We start from the raw sequence: 18,165 nt of genomic DNA on the forward strand, positions 1-18,165 counted from the left end.
TTTTCTTCATCTGGGTATCCATGAATATGCATGTTGTTGCTCCATTGATACAACAATATTTTTCATTTTCTACATCTGGGTATCCATGAATATGCATGTTACTGCCATGATACAACAACGTTTTTCATTTTCTTCATCTGGGTATCCATGAATTTTCTTAAAGATTAAGTCTTTGTCGGAAAGGGTTTCCAAATGTAAAAAGAAAAGGGAAGAAATTGTGGAAAAGAAGAACAAAAAGAAGAAGGAAAAGCACAATGATGGGTAAAGATAGCAGTGTTATGAAGGCATGGGAGGCCACAGTGCGTAAGACACAAGCAGTTGCTAAGAAGCGTGCCAATAGCATATTTGGGACAACACATGTTGCCCATGCAGACGAAGAAGACAACAAAGATGATCAAAGTGGAAGCGATGCATCAGAACTATATCATGCAGAGAGGGTTCTCCCCAATGGGGATTACTATAAAGGAGAATGGGCAGATAATTTCCCACATGGAAAGGGAAAATACTTGTGGACAGATGGGTGCATGTATGTTGGAGAATGGTTCAAAGGAAAAACAATGGGAAAAGGTAGGTTCACTTGGCCTTCTGGCCCCACTTATGAAGGGGAATTCAAGAGTGGTTATATGGATGGGACAGGAACATACACAGCTTCTAATGGGGATACTTATAAGGGACAATGGGTCGTGAATTTGAAACATGGTCATGGTGTGAAGAGTTTTGCCAATGGGGATAGGTATGAAGGAGAATGGAGAAGGGGGTTGGAAGATGGGCAGGGGAGATATCAATGGAAGGATGGGAACCATTATGTTGGAGAATGGAGGAATGGGACTATTTGGGGTAAAGGGTCATTTGTTTGGGGTAATGGGAATAGGTATGAGGGGTATTGGGAAGATGGTTTGCCTAAAGGGAATGGAACTTTCAAATGGTCTGATGGAAGTTTTTATGTGGGGAATTGGAGTAAGGATCCAAGTGATCAAAGTGGAACATACTATCCTTGTGGGACATCAGAGGAGGGTCATCTTGAGTGGGATCCTCAAGAAGTGTTTAATGAGTTGAGTGAGTATTCAATTTGTCCAGGGGAGAAGGTTTCAATTTTGCCATCACAGAAGAAACTTGCAGTGTGGAGGTCTACAAAAGGAGGGGATGGTGCTAAGCCTAGGAGAATGTCAGTGGATGGAAGGGTAAGTGTAGGGCTTGAGAAGCCAAGTGATAGAATGCAAATATGGGGTGGTGCGGAGGGTGATTTCAGTGGTTATAGAACTCCAACTAGAGGGGGTGCTTTGGATGAAGACTTGTTAGGTTTACATATAGATGATGCTAGGACTCAACTCCATACTCTGAAAGCACCAAGGAAATCAAAGAGGCAGGGAGAGACCATATGCAAAGGGCACAAAAATTATGAGCTCATGCTCAATTTGCAACTTGGAATCAGGTAATGTTATAATTTGGGATTTTTTTTTTTAAAAAAAAAATCTTAAATAATAATCTAGACTGTTTCTGCAATCTTATTTGTTGTGCTTTGGATTAGAAAAAAATTACTTAAAAGTTATAGTAACAGAACAACCTAAAGGCCAAATAAACCAAAGAAAATAGATTTGAAATTGCTGCTTATGTCAAATGTAATTCAATAGCTCCACAAGTCTCCCTTCTTTATGATGCCAGAGCTCTCTCAATCATAAAAAGAAACCTAAAATCCTTGTTATGAGTCCCACAATAGCAGCTTCTCTAACACCACCTCTCTTATAGAGGATGACTCCTCCTACTCCTATTTATCAAACCCATGCTCCTTTGGGGAGACAACTCTAACTTTACCAAAGTCAATGGTTGAACCAATGACTAGTTAACCCAGTATTCCGACCAAGTCAATGATCACTCCGGGTTTAATAACATTGTTTCATACTCATAATTGGGCAACAAACTCAATGCCGAAAACTACCTCTACTGTTCTAAATCTGTCCTAAGGGCAACGATGAATTCCTTACCATTATTGACGAATCCCCTTCAAAATCTGACCCCAAATACAAGAAGTAAGAGTCTAAGAACCACATGGTCATGTCATGGTTGATCAAAGTAATAAATTTGTAAATTAGAGAACTTTATGTTCTAATCAACAACAAAGGAAATCTGGGATATTGTCAAGGAAACCTACTTCGACTAGGAGAATACATCAAAATTCTTTTGAGATAAAAGGTATCATTTACAGTCTCCAACAATGTGACCCAATATTACAATGTTCTCGCTCGTTACTTGCAACAACTTGACATATCTGACAATTCGTAGGATTTCTTCCCGGTTCTTCTCTGATCTACGGACACGTTCCTCAGTTACTCAAAAATTATGCCTTAATTCCTTGACATAATAAACATTGTAAATGGAGAGTGCAAGTTACATATCAACTTTATTTATTCTGATAATTTTACTTTTGGTTGTCACAAAAAGTCACACACCATCTTGGAATGATTTATCTCCTATCATATTCTTAGAACAGCAGTTGTCAAACACTAACTTTATAATTTTTTTTTGCATTTATAAGCACTTGAATCCAAGACCTTACTTAAGTGGAATTAAGTATGAAATTAAGTATGTATCACTTAAACCAATATCCTTTAGTATAACTCCCAAAACCTTGATACCAGTTGACATGATTCAACCAAACACATGAAAATAGATTCTCTTATGTTAAAATTTCATCCTATCTGATCTCGTGAAATTTTAATATGAAATGATTGTCACAAACATAGGTGAAATTGGAAGAAAAGATAAAATAAATGATGTTAAGTTCATTAGAGAAAACAAAAACGATTAAACAAAATCAAAATGTACAGGGTATTCGAGAGACACCAAACTTCCACTTTCTACCCACTTCTGTCCAATGCTCTCTATTGCGCCCTATTAATCCTAGTTTCTCCCTTATAAAACCTTGAAAATATTTCCCATGGCCTCCCTAACAAAATGCACAATTCCCTCCTATCATAAAATGATCTCACGAAGAAATTGAATATCTCAATTGAAGACAAGCATAGTCAAATTAAATACGTTAGACATTTTATCTTATACACACTTATTTTTTAGAGTAAATACCATTTTTGGTATTTAGCAAATTTCACAATACCCGCTTTAGTCCCTAACAAATAAAAAGACTATTCTGATCATTGAGAAATTCAAAATGGACCCATTTAGTTGAAATCGTATTTATATATATTCTAACTGTATTTGTCAATCATTAGTCATTAGAATTCCTTTGTTGTTGCATGGGCATGCTGTTGGAAGACCTGCCCCCTCAGCATCTCTTGATCTGAAAGCCATCCAGATCAATATGATATAAGTAGATTCAACTTTGATAGCAATTCATAGGATTCAAAACCATAAACATATATAATATAAATGGGAAGAAAAGATAACATAATCGATATGAAATTGTGGATATCAACAGGTTCATTGCAAAAACCAATAACAAGGAAATGAAATTATAGTGTGTTAGAGATGTTAATATAAAATCACTAAAGTTTGTGACCTATGTTGGTTACGGGTTCGAACTTCATTGCTCTCAAAATGAGTCTATACATTATTCGTGCTTGAAGTTCAAGAGCTTTTACATGAGGGGGTGTGTTATAAATATTAATATAAAATCATATTAATATGGTTATCAATTACCAAATTAAAATTTTAGGTTGAATTGATTTTTTTTATAAAATTTAAGCTGGTACGTGATAACTACATTAATAATTAATATTATCACTTTAATAATTTTATATTAATATTTTTAATTAAGTCCTAATGGCATTCGAGAGGTAGCTTACTCTTCCATTTTGTATTTACATCTTTTGTCTGCCTAATGCTCTCTATCATTGCCCTATTTATCCTAGTTTCTCCCTTACAAATCCATGCAAATATTGTTGTGCAGCGGCTAGGGGTGTCCAATTAGGGAAGACTAACATCCATACATCAACTGGGCCTAAACGATAAATCTACAACAAGGGGGTCCGACACCACAATTTAACCCAAAACCTTAAGACATTAAGTGAATGGGTTTTTCCACTGATATGTGCTATGTTTAGCCCATTCCTTTCCATTGTGGGAATTTTATTACTCACATTTGAATTTTCAACAATCTCCCCTCAAGTGAGTCCTACAATTGTCAACTCCCTTTGGAAGCTTCTTCGAGTATTGATGGGGTTACCAACCAAGAGTGGGTAAGTCTCGTGGTCCACAACATGGGTTTGCGCAGCCTACAAACTCGAGCACCAACCACCATCTCCAAATACTCACTTAGACAAGTGGCCTCAAAACTCGGGGGGAGGGGGGGTGAATTGAGTTTTAAAATATTTTCACAAAATGTCTCATTTTCTTTAAAAACAAATTTCTTAAGATTATATGATTAAAGATAAGTAAAGTTTGATGAGTATAAACTAATGTAAGCAAATGATGAGCAATAAATATGAATCTAAATATGCCAAGTATGAAAGAAATGCTTATGTAAAGAGATAAAGGTTTAGAAAAAGTGCAAACTATGTTTATCCAGGTTCGGTCACAACCGCCGTGACTTACGTCCAGCCTTCAATTTCACTATTGAGCAAGATTCAAGGGTGCTTGAATAAACCACTACAATCTTGAAAAGGTTTTGGTTCTTGGACACTACAACAACTCAAACAACAATTTCCAGAAAAGAATGTAAAACTGAAAATGACATTTGTATTCAAACTTCTAAAATATGTTTGTAATTACACTGAACCTGAATTTCGAATACAAATTGGTACTCAAAAAATGAACCGAAATTTTAGAGACAAATTAACATTCACACAGTGTAAAAATAAAAGGAAATAAAAGATAGATTCAGAGAAGTTGGAGAGCCCTTGATCCCTCCCAAAAGCCCAAAATTCCAAATAGTCCTAAAAGATGCCACACTCCTTGCGTCTTCGTCTTCTCATTCTCTCCCTTCTAACCGTTTTTCACATTCTCTTCACCTGATGGTGACTCAGCATCCATGTTAGCATTATTCACATTCTCCTCACCTGATGGTGACTCAGCAACAGATCAACATGGTCAACATTGTTCACATTGTTAAGGGAGTGTAATTCTTTGAAATGCTTCCTACGGTAAACCATAAATTTAGGGGGATTTGAATCAATACTCCCTCCCAATTTAAGCACCTTGTCCTTAAGGTTAAATAATGGAAATTGCTGATGAAGAGAATAAGAATCCTTCTATGAATCTTCAAAAAGGGGTAAGTCCTTCCAATGAATCAAAACTGAACTAAACCTGCAGCTATTTTCCTCCATTCCAAGACCTCAGATAGTGTTACCTGTAACTCAAATTCCACTATGAGCATTAGTGGTAAAGGTGGGACATGATCAAAAACAGAAATTGCCTTCTTCAACAACGATATGCGAAAAACAGGATGTATAAGATAGTTGACAGGTAAATCCAGTTTATATGCTGCTGCCCCCACCTTTTCTATTACCTTGCAGGGGCCATAATATCGAGGACTGAGCTTCTCATTAATGCGCCTAGTTAGTGTCTTTAGTCTATAGGGTTGAATTCTCAAATAAACCATATCACTGACTTCCAATTCGACATCCCTTCTATGTTTATCAACTTGGACTTCATACGATTTTGATCCTTAGTTAGATGATGTTTTAGCCTCTTGTAAGATAATATCCCTGTTATGTAGTATCTTTTCCACTTTCGCCACCTTAGTACCATGCCCTACTCGAAATAATGACGGGGGATCAGTCCCATATAAAGCCTTAAATGGGGTAATTCTAGTAGACGCCTTATACGTGGTATTATACCAGTATTCCTCCCAATGCAGCCAATGGGACCACTACTTAAGCTGAGGTTGGAAAAAGCACTGGAGATGAGTCACCAAACATTTATTTACAATCTCCGTTTGTCCGTTGGATTGGGGGTGACAAGCAGGACTGAACCGCAAAGAGGTTTCAACATTTTTAAAAAGCTTTGACCAGAAATGGCTAAGAAATACTTCATCCTTATCTGAAACAATGGTATGTGGGAGACCATGCAATTTAATAAGGTTTTTAATAAAAAGCAATGCCACCTTTTGAGCACCGTAAAGGTGGATAGTGGCAAAAAATAGGCATACTTTGAGAGCCTGTCCACTACCACCAGAACTATATCAACTCCACAAGCTTTAGGTAGTCCCCCAACAAAATCTAAGGACACATCTGCCCATACCTGATCCGAGATTGGGAGTGGCTGCAGCAACCCCATTGGTGTCAAATTGTGGCTTTACTTCGTTGGTGGACTGCACATTGGGAGATATAGGCTTGAATGATTTTCTTTATTCATTCCCAATAGATCAGATTGGAGATCCTTCTGAAGGTTCTAAAGAACCAGAGTGCCCTCCCATAGGGGTTTCATGAAATTCTCGTAGGAGAACAAAAATCAATTTAGAATTTTTAGGTCCCACCAACCTATATTTAAACATCAATATCCCATTTGCACTTGAAATCCTTGATGGGTTTCTAGATTATTCAACAAGTCAAGTATTACCTGCCTCAAGCAAGGATCTGTTTGCTATTCTTCCTCAATTTGTTCTATTAGTGGCAAAATGACCATTGGAGTGGAAAAATTGCATTCTTTGCGAGAAAGCATCAGCCACCACATTCTCACAAGCTGGCTGATATTACACCTCAAAATCAAACCTGAATAGCTTGGACATCCATTTTTGTTGATCCTCCCCTAATACTCTTTGGTCCATTAAGTATTTTAGGCTTTTTGATCGGTTTTGACAACAAAATGCCTCCCCATGAGGTATTGTCTCCATTTATGGACAGCAAAGACAAGGGCCATTAATTCCTTTTCATAAATTGATTTTCCTTGGGCTCTTGGTGAGAACCCCTGACTAATAAATACCAAGGGTCTACCATCTTGCATTAACACAACCCAATCCCTTTTCCTAAAGCATCAATCACTATAATGAATTGCTTGTTAAAATTAGGGAGAGCTAATGTGGGCAAATCACACATGATTGATTTAAGACGCTCAAAAGCAGCCTGGGAATCATCATTCTAATGAAAATAATCTTTTTTTAGTGAAAGTTAAATGACCTTGAAGGCCGAAGCATGTGAGAGGGAAAAACAAAATTTTTCATGCGGAATCACACATACAATCAAGACTCATGCTTTAAGATAGCATGATGTTACCTTTGTTTGTGATTCAAACACCAAGGAGATCAGTGTCAGGTTTGAAGGGTTCAAACCCTCTAACATTGATCCACACCACCCCACGTCAAGATGCAAGAACTCTTCTTGAAAAGCCACTAATTGATCACCACAAAAGCTTGCTAGGCGTCCAATGTCTGAAGGAGGAGACTAGGTAAAAGTGTTTAGAAGAGTGAAATTTTCAGCTTAAAACTTCACAAAAGTGGCGCATGGATTTGATGATATATAGCTAGGTTAATTTTTAAAACCTCTTAAGAAAAGCCTAACAAAAGGATGACCAAAGGAGATGAGAGAACTATCAAAATTGGATCAGAGTTTTCTCTAAAAATCTGACCATAAGTAGCGCCCAATAGAGAGGAAAAATGGAGTTGTTGCAAAATCAAATCTTGCCAACAACCTCCTATCATATCCTCATGATATCAAGTCAATATCTTAACAAAAATCTGACTTAACAAACATCATATGGCAAGCCATATGGTGTGCCCAATTCAGCCCCAAAAACAGTCCAGATACATTGTGTAGTTGCATTCAAATTTGAACCAACTAGCTCACTGATTCTCTCAACAAACCAAATCTGATTTGGAGTTTATTTGGTTGTCAAGATGAAACTCACAACAACCAAAGTGGCGCCCCAAATTCAGCCTTGGATGTGATTAAAGATCTCCTCTTGATCCTAGGGATTTGTTCCAACAAGATCTTATCTTATCCTTTTGTTATAAAACAACTTTTCATAGCCAATTCAAATTCGAATTCAAACATTTAAATTCAAACTTTCAAACATTTAAATTCAAAATTCAAATTCAAAATTTAAATTCTAAATTCAAAATTCAAATTTGAAAATTCAAATTTCAAAATTCAAATTTCAAATTCGAAATTCGAATTTCAAAATTCAAATTTCAAAATTCAAATTCAAAATTCAAAATTCAAATATTTGATAATTAATTTAACTGATTAAATTAATTAGTAATGTCCTAGACCATCCAAGCCCATTACATGATCCATGCGCCCTTTTCCCTTTTAGGTGGGCTTCCAAACTTCTTCTTGGGCTAACAACCATTATTAGGCTCAATACCTTTAATGCTATATTATCATGACAATAAAGTGTTAGTGTGTGACCCATTAGGCCCAACATAGCCACTGACATAAATGGGCTTGGGCCCAACAAGCTCACAACCCATCTAATGACAACACAGAGCACTAACAATGCTTTGTTGCCCCAGAGCTAGTTAGGTTAATGACATAATCATCCTATTATACATATTTGGTTACCGTATGTATTTCCTTTCATCTCGGTTACCTTCCCATTAAAACTAGGGCAAGGAAACGTATCAACCATTGCGGTTTAGGGTAAGCTTTATTTGAAATAGGGAATCTTCAATTTACTAACTCTAAAGACAGATCATCTCATGATCTCTTTTACTATGCATAGATTCCCGAGTCCTGTAAATGTCATCCCGATTTCTCCGGTTTACAGATAACCTAATCCCTTACAGAGATTTGACGAATTCCTTCAGCTTATCACCCTAGGCCTGTGCTCTTTCAGGACATGTCCAAAAGTATACCTATGAGTCTCCATGTTTCAGGCAGACGAGGTATACAATCAAAACATGCTTTCTAGAACACAGTCTAGGTGACAACTTATGGTCTAAGGAAAGACATACCCAAATATTAAGAGACTGCTCTAATGATACTTTTGTAAGATTTTCTCATAGAGTCTCTTTGTGGGTCTGTTCAGTGCGAGCTATACCCTTATAGGTCCACCCATGACTTTAGCTAAGACATCTCCATATCTGTAGCTCATAAGGTCTTTACCTTGCATCAGAATACAAGTAGATAAGTCGTGCTAGTCTTACCCGAGATCATTGATCCCCATTCTCAGTGTCTCTAGACTAGGAACATAAAATTAGGAATAAACATCCAGTATCCTTGAATCTTCATGATCGTGATCTCATCACAGATACTCAAGAGATACCTATTTTATTCCAAGGGATTCATCCAGTTACTCATATAAAATATTAACTATAATATTGACATAAAATATGAAATAGGATAAATAATGCTTTTTATTTATTTGCGACAATATAAAAGTCCCACATATGTCCTAATCTAATCAAAAGATTGTCTCTAGGACATCCATATACTAACATTTAGTAGGTCGGTTAATGGTTGGCAGGCATTCCATAACCTTGGACAAACTTTATATAATATCCAGTCAGGCCTAGAAACCCTCTCAACCCTTTCACATCCTTAGGAGTGGGCCATTATCACATTGCTGTTGTCTTGGTTGGGTCTGCAGCAATTTCTCCATGGCTTATTATATGCCCCAAATATTTAATTTGTGTCGTCCTAAAGTGCAATTCTTTCTGATAGGGAATAGTTGCCTCCTCAATGTTTCTAGCACTATCCGCAAGTGTTGAAGATGGTCACTCTAGTTTTACTATATAATAATATATCATCAAAGAAAACCAAAGCGAACTTTAGAAGGAACGGTCGCAGGAACTCGTTCATTAAAGCTTGGAAAGTCAAGGGGGAATTTGTCAACCCGAAGGGCATTACTAGGTACTCGTAATGCCCTTCATGGGTCCTAAAACTAATATTTTCTATATCCTCCTCCTTCATACGGATTTCTTGAAATATGGATTTCAGATCTAATTTTGAGAAGATGCAAGACTCTCTAATCTCATCAATCAACTAATCAATTATGGGCATTGGGAACTTATCTGACACTATCATTTTGTTTAACTTCCTATAATCAACACACACCCTCCAACTATTATCTTTCCTTTTGACTAGAATCATAGGGCTTGAATAAGGGCTCACACTTAGTCTGATAAAACCAGAATTCAATAACTCAAGAATATTTTTCTCAATTTCCTCTTTCTAATAACTTGGGTACCTGTAAGGCCTAATATTTGGGACTTCAGTGCCAGACTTGAGAATGATAGCGTGATCACTACTCCTCTTAGGCGGTACCCCAATTGGTGTTGCAAAGACATCAGCATACTCCTCCAACAACAAGTTCAGCTCTGCCCAATCAATATGTTCCTAATCTTTGGTTGCAAAAAGTATGCCTCTCCTTCACCTTTAATAGCCTTTATAGTGGACTTAAGCAAAGCCATACTTCTAGACAACTCAGATTCAGCCTTGAACTTAACCTTCCGTTCTTCATGTTTTAAGCAAATAGTTAGTTCACGAAAATTGGCTATTACATTGCCTAGATCCTTCGACCAGTCCATACCCAGTACCACATCAATCCCACCCAAGCGAAAGAGGAGCAAATCCTGTAAAACAACAACCCATTGTATTTGGATTTTTACCCTTCAACACACTCTACTGCACCTTATACGATCCCCATTTCCAACTTCGACTTGGTATGATGGTGTTGCCTTGTCTCCAGTTGTAGTTCTTCAGCCAATTCAGTCTAGATGAAATTATGTGATGCATCATTATCAATCAGCATTATAACGCGCCTTCTGTTTATTACGCCCCATAAATGCATCATTTTGCTTTTAGTGTGCCCTAACAGGCTTTGCGAGCGCAGTTGTAACGTCTCCTCCTCCTAAATCGCCACTACCCTACTCGTTTAGTTCATTTGCATGTCGCCTTCTTCCCCCTCTTCGTCTATCATCAACAAATTAATATTCTTCACAGCACAACTATGGCTAGGATTCCATCTCTCCTTGCAGTTGAAGCACAATCCCTTGCGCGACCTCTCTTGTAACTCCGCCTGTGATAAACGATGATTCCCACTAAGACTGCTGGTGCTACTCTAACTTTTCGATGGCTGTTGCATGACGGGAATGGTGGGACTAGGGTTTTGTTGTGAAGCTACCTCCATTCTAGAAGTTTCTTGCGTCGTGATTGTTGGGTTGGAGTTATTTTGAGTAAACCTAGTATGTTGGTTAAGTTGGTCCGTATTTTGTTGACCAATAAACCAAGAATTAGTTTTGGTATTGGGTAAACGGGTTGTTGGAATTTAGGCTCTCTTGGAAATCCCTCCCCATCGCGTTGGCCCATTTCCTCCTACCTCCTCTGCTGCCCAAGCCCAATTCCTCTTCTCTATACGTTGGGCTTTCCTCATCAATAATGGAAAAGTGTCTAAAGGTTCCATCAGAAGCTCCTCATGTATGTAATTCGACAACCCACTCAACCAGATTCCACAAAGATCTTCATCATCCACATGCTTCAAGATCCCACTAATCCTCTCAAAGTCTAGTCGATAATCTTGCACAGTCCTGTTTTGAAGCAAACTCAACAGCTTATGTAAGGGGTTCCCATCCAATTTCGGTTGGAACCTGCTCAACATCTCTGTGTAGAATGACCCCCCCCAAGTAGCATGGACAATGTTCTTCTCCCACCAAGCGTACCAATGGAGGGATTTCCCTTCGAGAACGACCATCACAATCCTCAGTTTCTCCCTATCGTTCAGACGATTCACCTCAAAATATCTATTAACATTGTTCAACCAATCGTATACATTCTCGCTGGAGAATGTTGGAAGTTCTAGCCTCCTCCCAAAATTCTCTCCTTTGTGTACTCCATCCTGCTATCCATCAACGGAATCAGGGGAGTCTCTACTTCTTCGGTCCTATCGACCTCCGCGTGGCGACTGGGGGAGCGACATTCCTCTCTGAGTTCATGAAGATCTCTAAGCACATCTGCTAATCCTGCTTCAACACGCTGGACTCCCTCCTTTGTTCTACCTATCCTTGCCTCCATTGCTTCCATTCGATGATCCATAGTTCTGGTCAAAACCATTCAGCGCTCCCAGGAAAAAAGAACTTTGATACCAATTGTAACAACTCAAACGGAAATTTCTAGAAAAGAATGTAAAACTGAAAATGACATATGTGTTTGTAATTACATTGAACCTGAATTTTGGATACAAATTGGTACTAACTAAATGAGCTAGAATTTCAGAGACAGATTAACATTCACGAAGTGTAAAAATGAAAGGAAATAAAAGATAGATTCAGAGGAGTTGGAGAGCCCCTGATCTCACCAAAAAGCCCAGAATTCCAAATGGTCCCAAAAGATGCCACACTCCTTACGTCCTTCTCTTCTTATTCTCTCACTTCTAATCGTTTTTCATATTCTCCTCACCTGATGTTGACTTAGTAGCTAGATCAACATGGTCAAAATTGTTAAGGGAGTGTAATTCTCTAAAATGCTTACTATTGTAAGCCATAAATTTATGATCCTACTCCAAGATATGGCACATGGAGTCCCATATTGGTTATATGGGTGACTAATGTGGGGGATTCATTTGGACTTTGGGCTCTCCTATCTTTTGAGCTAGCTTTTGGAGTGAGGTTCTTCTAAGGTTCGTATCAATTGGTATCAGAGCCTTTCACATGTCTCCCAGTTGCAATCGAGTGGCACGGGTGATAATATTGACATTGCACTGTTCCCCCACGGCTAGTAAAAGACTAGCATAAAGCTAGCCCACATGTGCGCCGGGGCTGCGGAGCGTGGTAGAATGTTACGATCCTACTCCAAGGTATAGGATTTGGAGTTCCACATTGGTTATATGGGTGACTAATGTGGGGTTTATATGAACTTTGGGCTCTTCTATCTTTTGATCTAGCTTTTGGGGTGAGGTTCTTCTAAGGTTCATATCAGACACCTTACACTTCCACTTAATTTCTAAGGCTATGAGCAACCTTTTCACTAGGGTCTTGCTACCCTCAACTCAAGTGTACAGTAGGAGAATGTTTAGAAATAATTAAGCACTCTTGAAGTACAGATTGAACAAGTTGAAGCTTATGGGTATTGATGAATATCACAAGAATAGTGCTCAAAGAATGTTTATGATCAAGATGAATAAGAATGAGTAATTGATGTGTTTGACTCAAGAAGAATAATCAATAAGGATTGTATATTCAATAAAACAATGACTGAAAACTGGTTGGAGGCGTAATAAATGAGTATATATAAGTATTGGACCAAAACTAGTTGTTTATAGCCATTGGAATGCTTATTGGTTAGTAAATAATCAATTACTTTTCGTGAAGTAATCGATTACTACATCAAATAATCAATTACTCTGTCTCCAACAAAGTATTCGATAACTGGTCAACAAAGTAATCAATTACTTTCTTGACAACAACTAATAATGCAATAATTTTGAGTTCAAATGCATTCCAACTTGCTTTCAACCATTTTTTATGAAATACATTGACTTGATAAATATACTTTGAAGTTATAAAACATGTCAATGACATTTTCCATGTATTTTTAAATTTCTTTCAAGTGCTTAAAGTCATGGAAGATGCATGCATAAAAATAAGTATTCTCCGAGCTCATTCATGCAATATTAATCAATTAACTTTACATTTGATTCTAACTCCTATAGATATGTTGCTTGTAGGTTTTTGGACTTAGGTTACTTCATTGTAGCTTGACTCTTGATCTTTTCTTTGGACTTGATCGTATTGTATTTGTTGGATGTTTTCCTAGGACTTCTTTTTGATTGTTGTAAGTTGCATCACTCTTGAAGTCTTCTTTCAAACTTGTTTGTTATCTTCAAAACTCTTGTATTATTGAATCTTCATTTTGAAATGCATTGATTCCACACTATCCACATATCAAATGGACCTAAACGATAAACCCACAACAAGGGGTCCGACGTCACAATCCAATTCAAAACCTTAAGGCATTAAGTGCATAGGTCATTCCATTTATATGTGTTATGCTTAACCTATTCTTTTCTAACGTGAGACTTTTATCACTCACATTTGGATTCCCAAAAAATATTTCCAATAAAAGAAAACCTCCCTAAAGAATGTATCATTCCCTCCTAACATAGTGCTCCCGCCAATTGGAAAATGCTTACTCAGCATGGGAAGGGCTTGATCCCCTCTGACCCTTCCGAAAATACACCCTTAAAGCATATTCCTATGAATACTCCCTCCCAACACTTTCACCTTGTCCCCAAGGTGAATAATAGGGAATTGTTGCTGTATCAATAAAAGAGTTCTCAGGTATTTTCAATGTATAGTAAGTTCTTCCACTTGAAAACTTCCAGCTGTCTTGCAGCTTATACAATCTTTTCCGGTGCCTTATATGGGCCATAAAATAGGGGCTCAGCTTTTCATTGTGCTTCATGGCTAGAGATTTCAACCTGTAAGGTTGAAGCTTGAGATAAACTGAGTTTCCAAGAAAAAATTAGACATCCCTTCTGACATGAACGAAATGTAATTAAGTTTCTCCATAAATCTATCTTCTTTAGTTAAACTTATTCATGACGCTTGAATTTTACAAAATAATTTGACTACACTCTATTCTTTAAATCCACTTTTACAGGGTAACATATATAGGTTTTTTTTTTTGGCTTTGCTTTCATAGTTTCATGTCATCTTGGCTGTGTATTTGTCAATCATTAGTCATTAGAATTTCTTGGAGTTGTTGCATAGGCATGCTATTGGAAGACCTGCCCCCTCAGCATCTCTTGATCTGAAGCCTTCAGCTTTTGACTCCAAGGAGAAGGTGTGGACAAGATTTCCTCCTGAAGGATCCAAGTATACTCCACCACATGCTTCAATTGAGTTCAAGTGGAAGGACTATTGCCCTGTAGTTTTTAGGTAAGCCCTATTAATACTTAATATGTTGTTGCTGCTAGTTTGTGCTCATTATTTTCATATTATAAGATTCTTCCATGAGTACACTCCTTTTAACTTTAATACTCTAGATTTAGACCTTGATATATTATATATAGCACTCTCTTTCATTCAAGTACCTAAGATTTTCTCTTGTCATTATCCAACATAAAGCTATGGTAGAATTTTTCCATGTTACCATTAATCAACTTTTAACTCAAACTCTGCACTCAGAGCTCTTAGGAAGCTATTCAAGGTTGATGCAGCTGATTACATGATATCCATATGTGGAGATGACGCGCTTCGTGAACTTTCCTCTCCTGGAAAAAGTGGCAGCTTCTTTTACTTGACCAATGATGACCGTTACATGATTAAGACAATGAAGAAAGCAGAAGCAAAAGTGAGTGTCATGCTTATCTTTGACTCCATTTGAAATTTCTTGTAAATCAAGGCATGTTCTTATTAATTTGGCTATGCTGGAATTCTATTGCAGGCTCTTTTGAGAATGCTTCCAGCTTATTACAATCATTTTCGGGTATTTGAGAATGCTCTACTGACAAAGTTTTATGGCCTGCATTGTGTAAAGTTAACTGGACCTACTCAAAAGAAGGTATACTCATAGGATCATAGAAATTTATAGTTTTATGACTGTTTTGAATTTTGAAGTTTTTGACATTTACTTCTGTTTATCCTTATAGGATCATATTAATCGCTATAGTTTGATAGAACTACGAAATATGAATTAATAATAAGTATTATAATTTGTCAAGAATAATTTCAATGCAACAACTTAAGTTGTTAATGAGAGCATTGAAAATTGAACTCGTCACCAATGCTCTGATATCATGTAAAACATTCAATTCAACTCAAAAGCTTAAACTGTTAGGTGATGAAATATATTATATTTCCCTAACATAATCTTTATAACATGTTTGGATTTGCAGGTTCGGTTTATTATAATGGGTAACCTCTTTTGTTCTGAGTATACAATCAATAGACGCTTTGATTTGAAAGGTTCTTCACTTGGCCGGATAACAGATAAGCCTGAGACAGAGATTAGTGAAACCACTATCCTTAAAGATCTTGATCTAAATTTTATATTTAGACTGCAAAGAACTTGGTATCAAGAATTTTGCAGGTGATGGAAGATTTCAGTACAATAGTTTGTATCTGATTTTCTCATCCTTATGCTGTCTAGTCTGCTATATGTTGAACAATTGCAAATCCAAATATGAGTAGTAGTTTTAAATTTTTTTCTTTTCTTTTCTTGTCACCTGTCCAAATAAAATAAGCATCTTAAGCATGTTTTTGTTATCTCAGGCAAATTGATAGGGACTGTGAGCTTCTGGAACAGGAGGGAATTATGGACTATAGTTTGCTGGTTGGTATTCATTTCAAAGATATATCAGCAGATGGGGATCTTATTCCTTCAGGATCTCGGACTCCTAGTGGTACCTTTCTTATTTTTATCTGAAATACTCAACAATCTCAATGTCATACCTAAATTCTTAGAAACTAATAGAAATATTTTGGCTTTTCAATCTTATGTGACTCAGAGAGTGACGGAACTCCACATATTTCAAGAGTAGACGTGGATCAACTTCTTCTAGATCCTTCCAGGTCATATGTAATTCTGAAAGTTTGAGACAATGTTGTAATGAAACTTGAATAGGTTATTTTAGCATATAGAGAGTATACTATTTGATGTGCAAAAGATTCTGAAGTTTTAAAAATGACCATATGAAAAATCTCATATTAAAGAACCATTTCAACCCAAAACCTTAAGGTGTTAGGTGATGGTCTTTTTTAATATTTTATATTATTCTCTAACACACTCTCTCATGCAAGAACCCTTTGGGCTTGAAGCGTAGATATGACACAAGCCCATTGTTGGTCTGCCTTGTGCTACACAAACCCATTTTTTTTGGTCTGCCTTGTGCTATTCTTAATTCCATCTGAAAGTGGGGGCAGTGAGGATTGAACTCGTGACCTCGTGATCTCTGAAGCTTTGATACCATATTAAAGAACCATTCCAACCCAAAACCTTAAAGTGTTAGGTGATGGTCTTTTTTAATATTTTATATTATTCTCTAACATCTAAATCATTCATTGATACATCAATGGCCGGCCAGCAATTAAAATGGCAATTTTCACTTCTCCATTTTACTAGTTTTGTTATTAAAATTTTGACCTTTAAGTCATTAATGAATGATTGAGATTTTTCACATTACGTGATCACGTTGAAGTTAAACATGAGATGATTCATTGATCTGCACGATCATTATTGCTTTAGTTATGCTTTGTTGGCTAATACATCTATATATTCAGGTGGGCGAGTATCAAATTGGGTGTGAATATGCCAGCAAGGGTTGAAAGGACAATGAGAAGAAGTGGTTGTGAATTACAACTTGTAGGAGAACCAGTTGGAGAGTTCTACGAGGTTGTTTTGTTTTTTGGCATCATAGACGTACTTCAAGACTATGACATCACCAAGAAGCTTGAGCATGCCTACAAGTCCATTCAATATGACCCAACCTCAATATCAGCTGTTGATCCTAAACAATACTCAAAGCGTTTTCGTGACTTCATTTTCAGAATATTTTCTGAAGACTCTTGAAAAGCATACACAATTTTGCTTTTCATATGTGGGAGTATACTAAAAGGAAAAATAAGTAGTATCCATATAGCATTAACTATTAAGGGATCAGTAGAATATAATATACACTTGCTCTTCCTTTATGATCGAAAGGTCACGGGTTCGAAAGTGTAAAACAATCATTTTGCAAATATGTAAGTATAAGACTTTGCCGGAGCAAATTTTCCTTCAGTAGCCTTTAAAATTTTCGTTAGTGGGACAGCAATTGAGATCCACGTGACTTTGGGTACTAGTCCTAATTTGTTTTGTTTATTTATTTTGCTTCATTCTATGTATAGTGCAGCAGCTATATAGTATACATGAACTGATGAACACATCATAGAGAATGCTGAAAGCAACAGCTACTCTGTGGTTGCATCTTGTACACATTTGGTAGATTATAATTCCTTTTTCTCCCAGAGATGGAAAGGGGATGACAAGGAATTTTTACATTTAGTGTGATATTGATGGGAGGGGTTTATCTGATGTCCAATAAAACATGATATGATCATGTGAGGAAATTATAATCATGCAAATGTAGATCAATGGTGATAAGGAAAAGATAAAAATATTGAAATAGGTAGTTACAAAATCATCACTATTGATTTATATTTCGATGATTGTGATTTCTCTACATGACCATATCATATTTTATTTAACATGAGCAGATCTAACTCCCAATATTATTATAAAGTAAAATGGAAGATCAATGTATATGTTCAATTTTTTTTATTTCTTTACTTTTCCT

The 18,165-nt window shown here is 36.8% G+C and overlaps 1 protein-coding gene across 2 annotated transcripts; it reads left to right on the top strand.

The window, feature by feature from the left end:
- The first annotated feature begins 254 nt into the window (after nt 1-254).
- Nucleotides 255-17,399, top strand: LOC133305007 (phosphatidylinositol 4-phosphate 5-kinase 5-like). 2 transcript variants are annotated; one of them, XM_061505112.1, is made up of 8 exons: nt 255-1,432; nt 14,600-14,767; nt 15,017-15,182; nt 15,276-15,392; nt 15,727-15,920; nt 16,103-16,241; nt 16,338-16,402; nt 17,111-17,399. In XM_061505112.1, the coding sequence occupies exons 1-8, from the start codon at nt 255-257 to the stop codon at nt 17,397-17,399; spliced, it is 2,316 nt and encodes a 771-aa protein (XP_061361096.1). The 2 variants fall into 2 exon arrangements, with proteins under 2 accessions (XP_061361096.1, XP_061361095.1); XM_061505111.1 differs by having other exon boundaries at nt 16,103-16,233; nt 16,330-16,402.
- Nucleotides 17,400-18,165: the final 766 nt, after the last annotated feature.

This window comes from Gastrolobium bilobum, unplaced genomic scaffold (genome assembly GCF_033153095.1).
Source record: "Gastrolobium bilobum isolate Gb01-03AN ecotype WA unplaced genomic scaffold, APGP_CSIRO_Gbil_v1 utg66792, whole genome shotgun sequence".
NCBI classification, from domain to species: Eukaryota; Viridiplantae; Streptophyta; class Magnoliopsida; order Fabales; family Fabaceae; genus Gastrolobium; species Gastrolobium bilobum.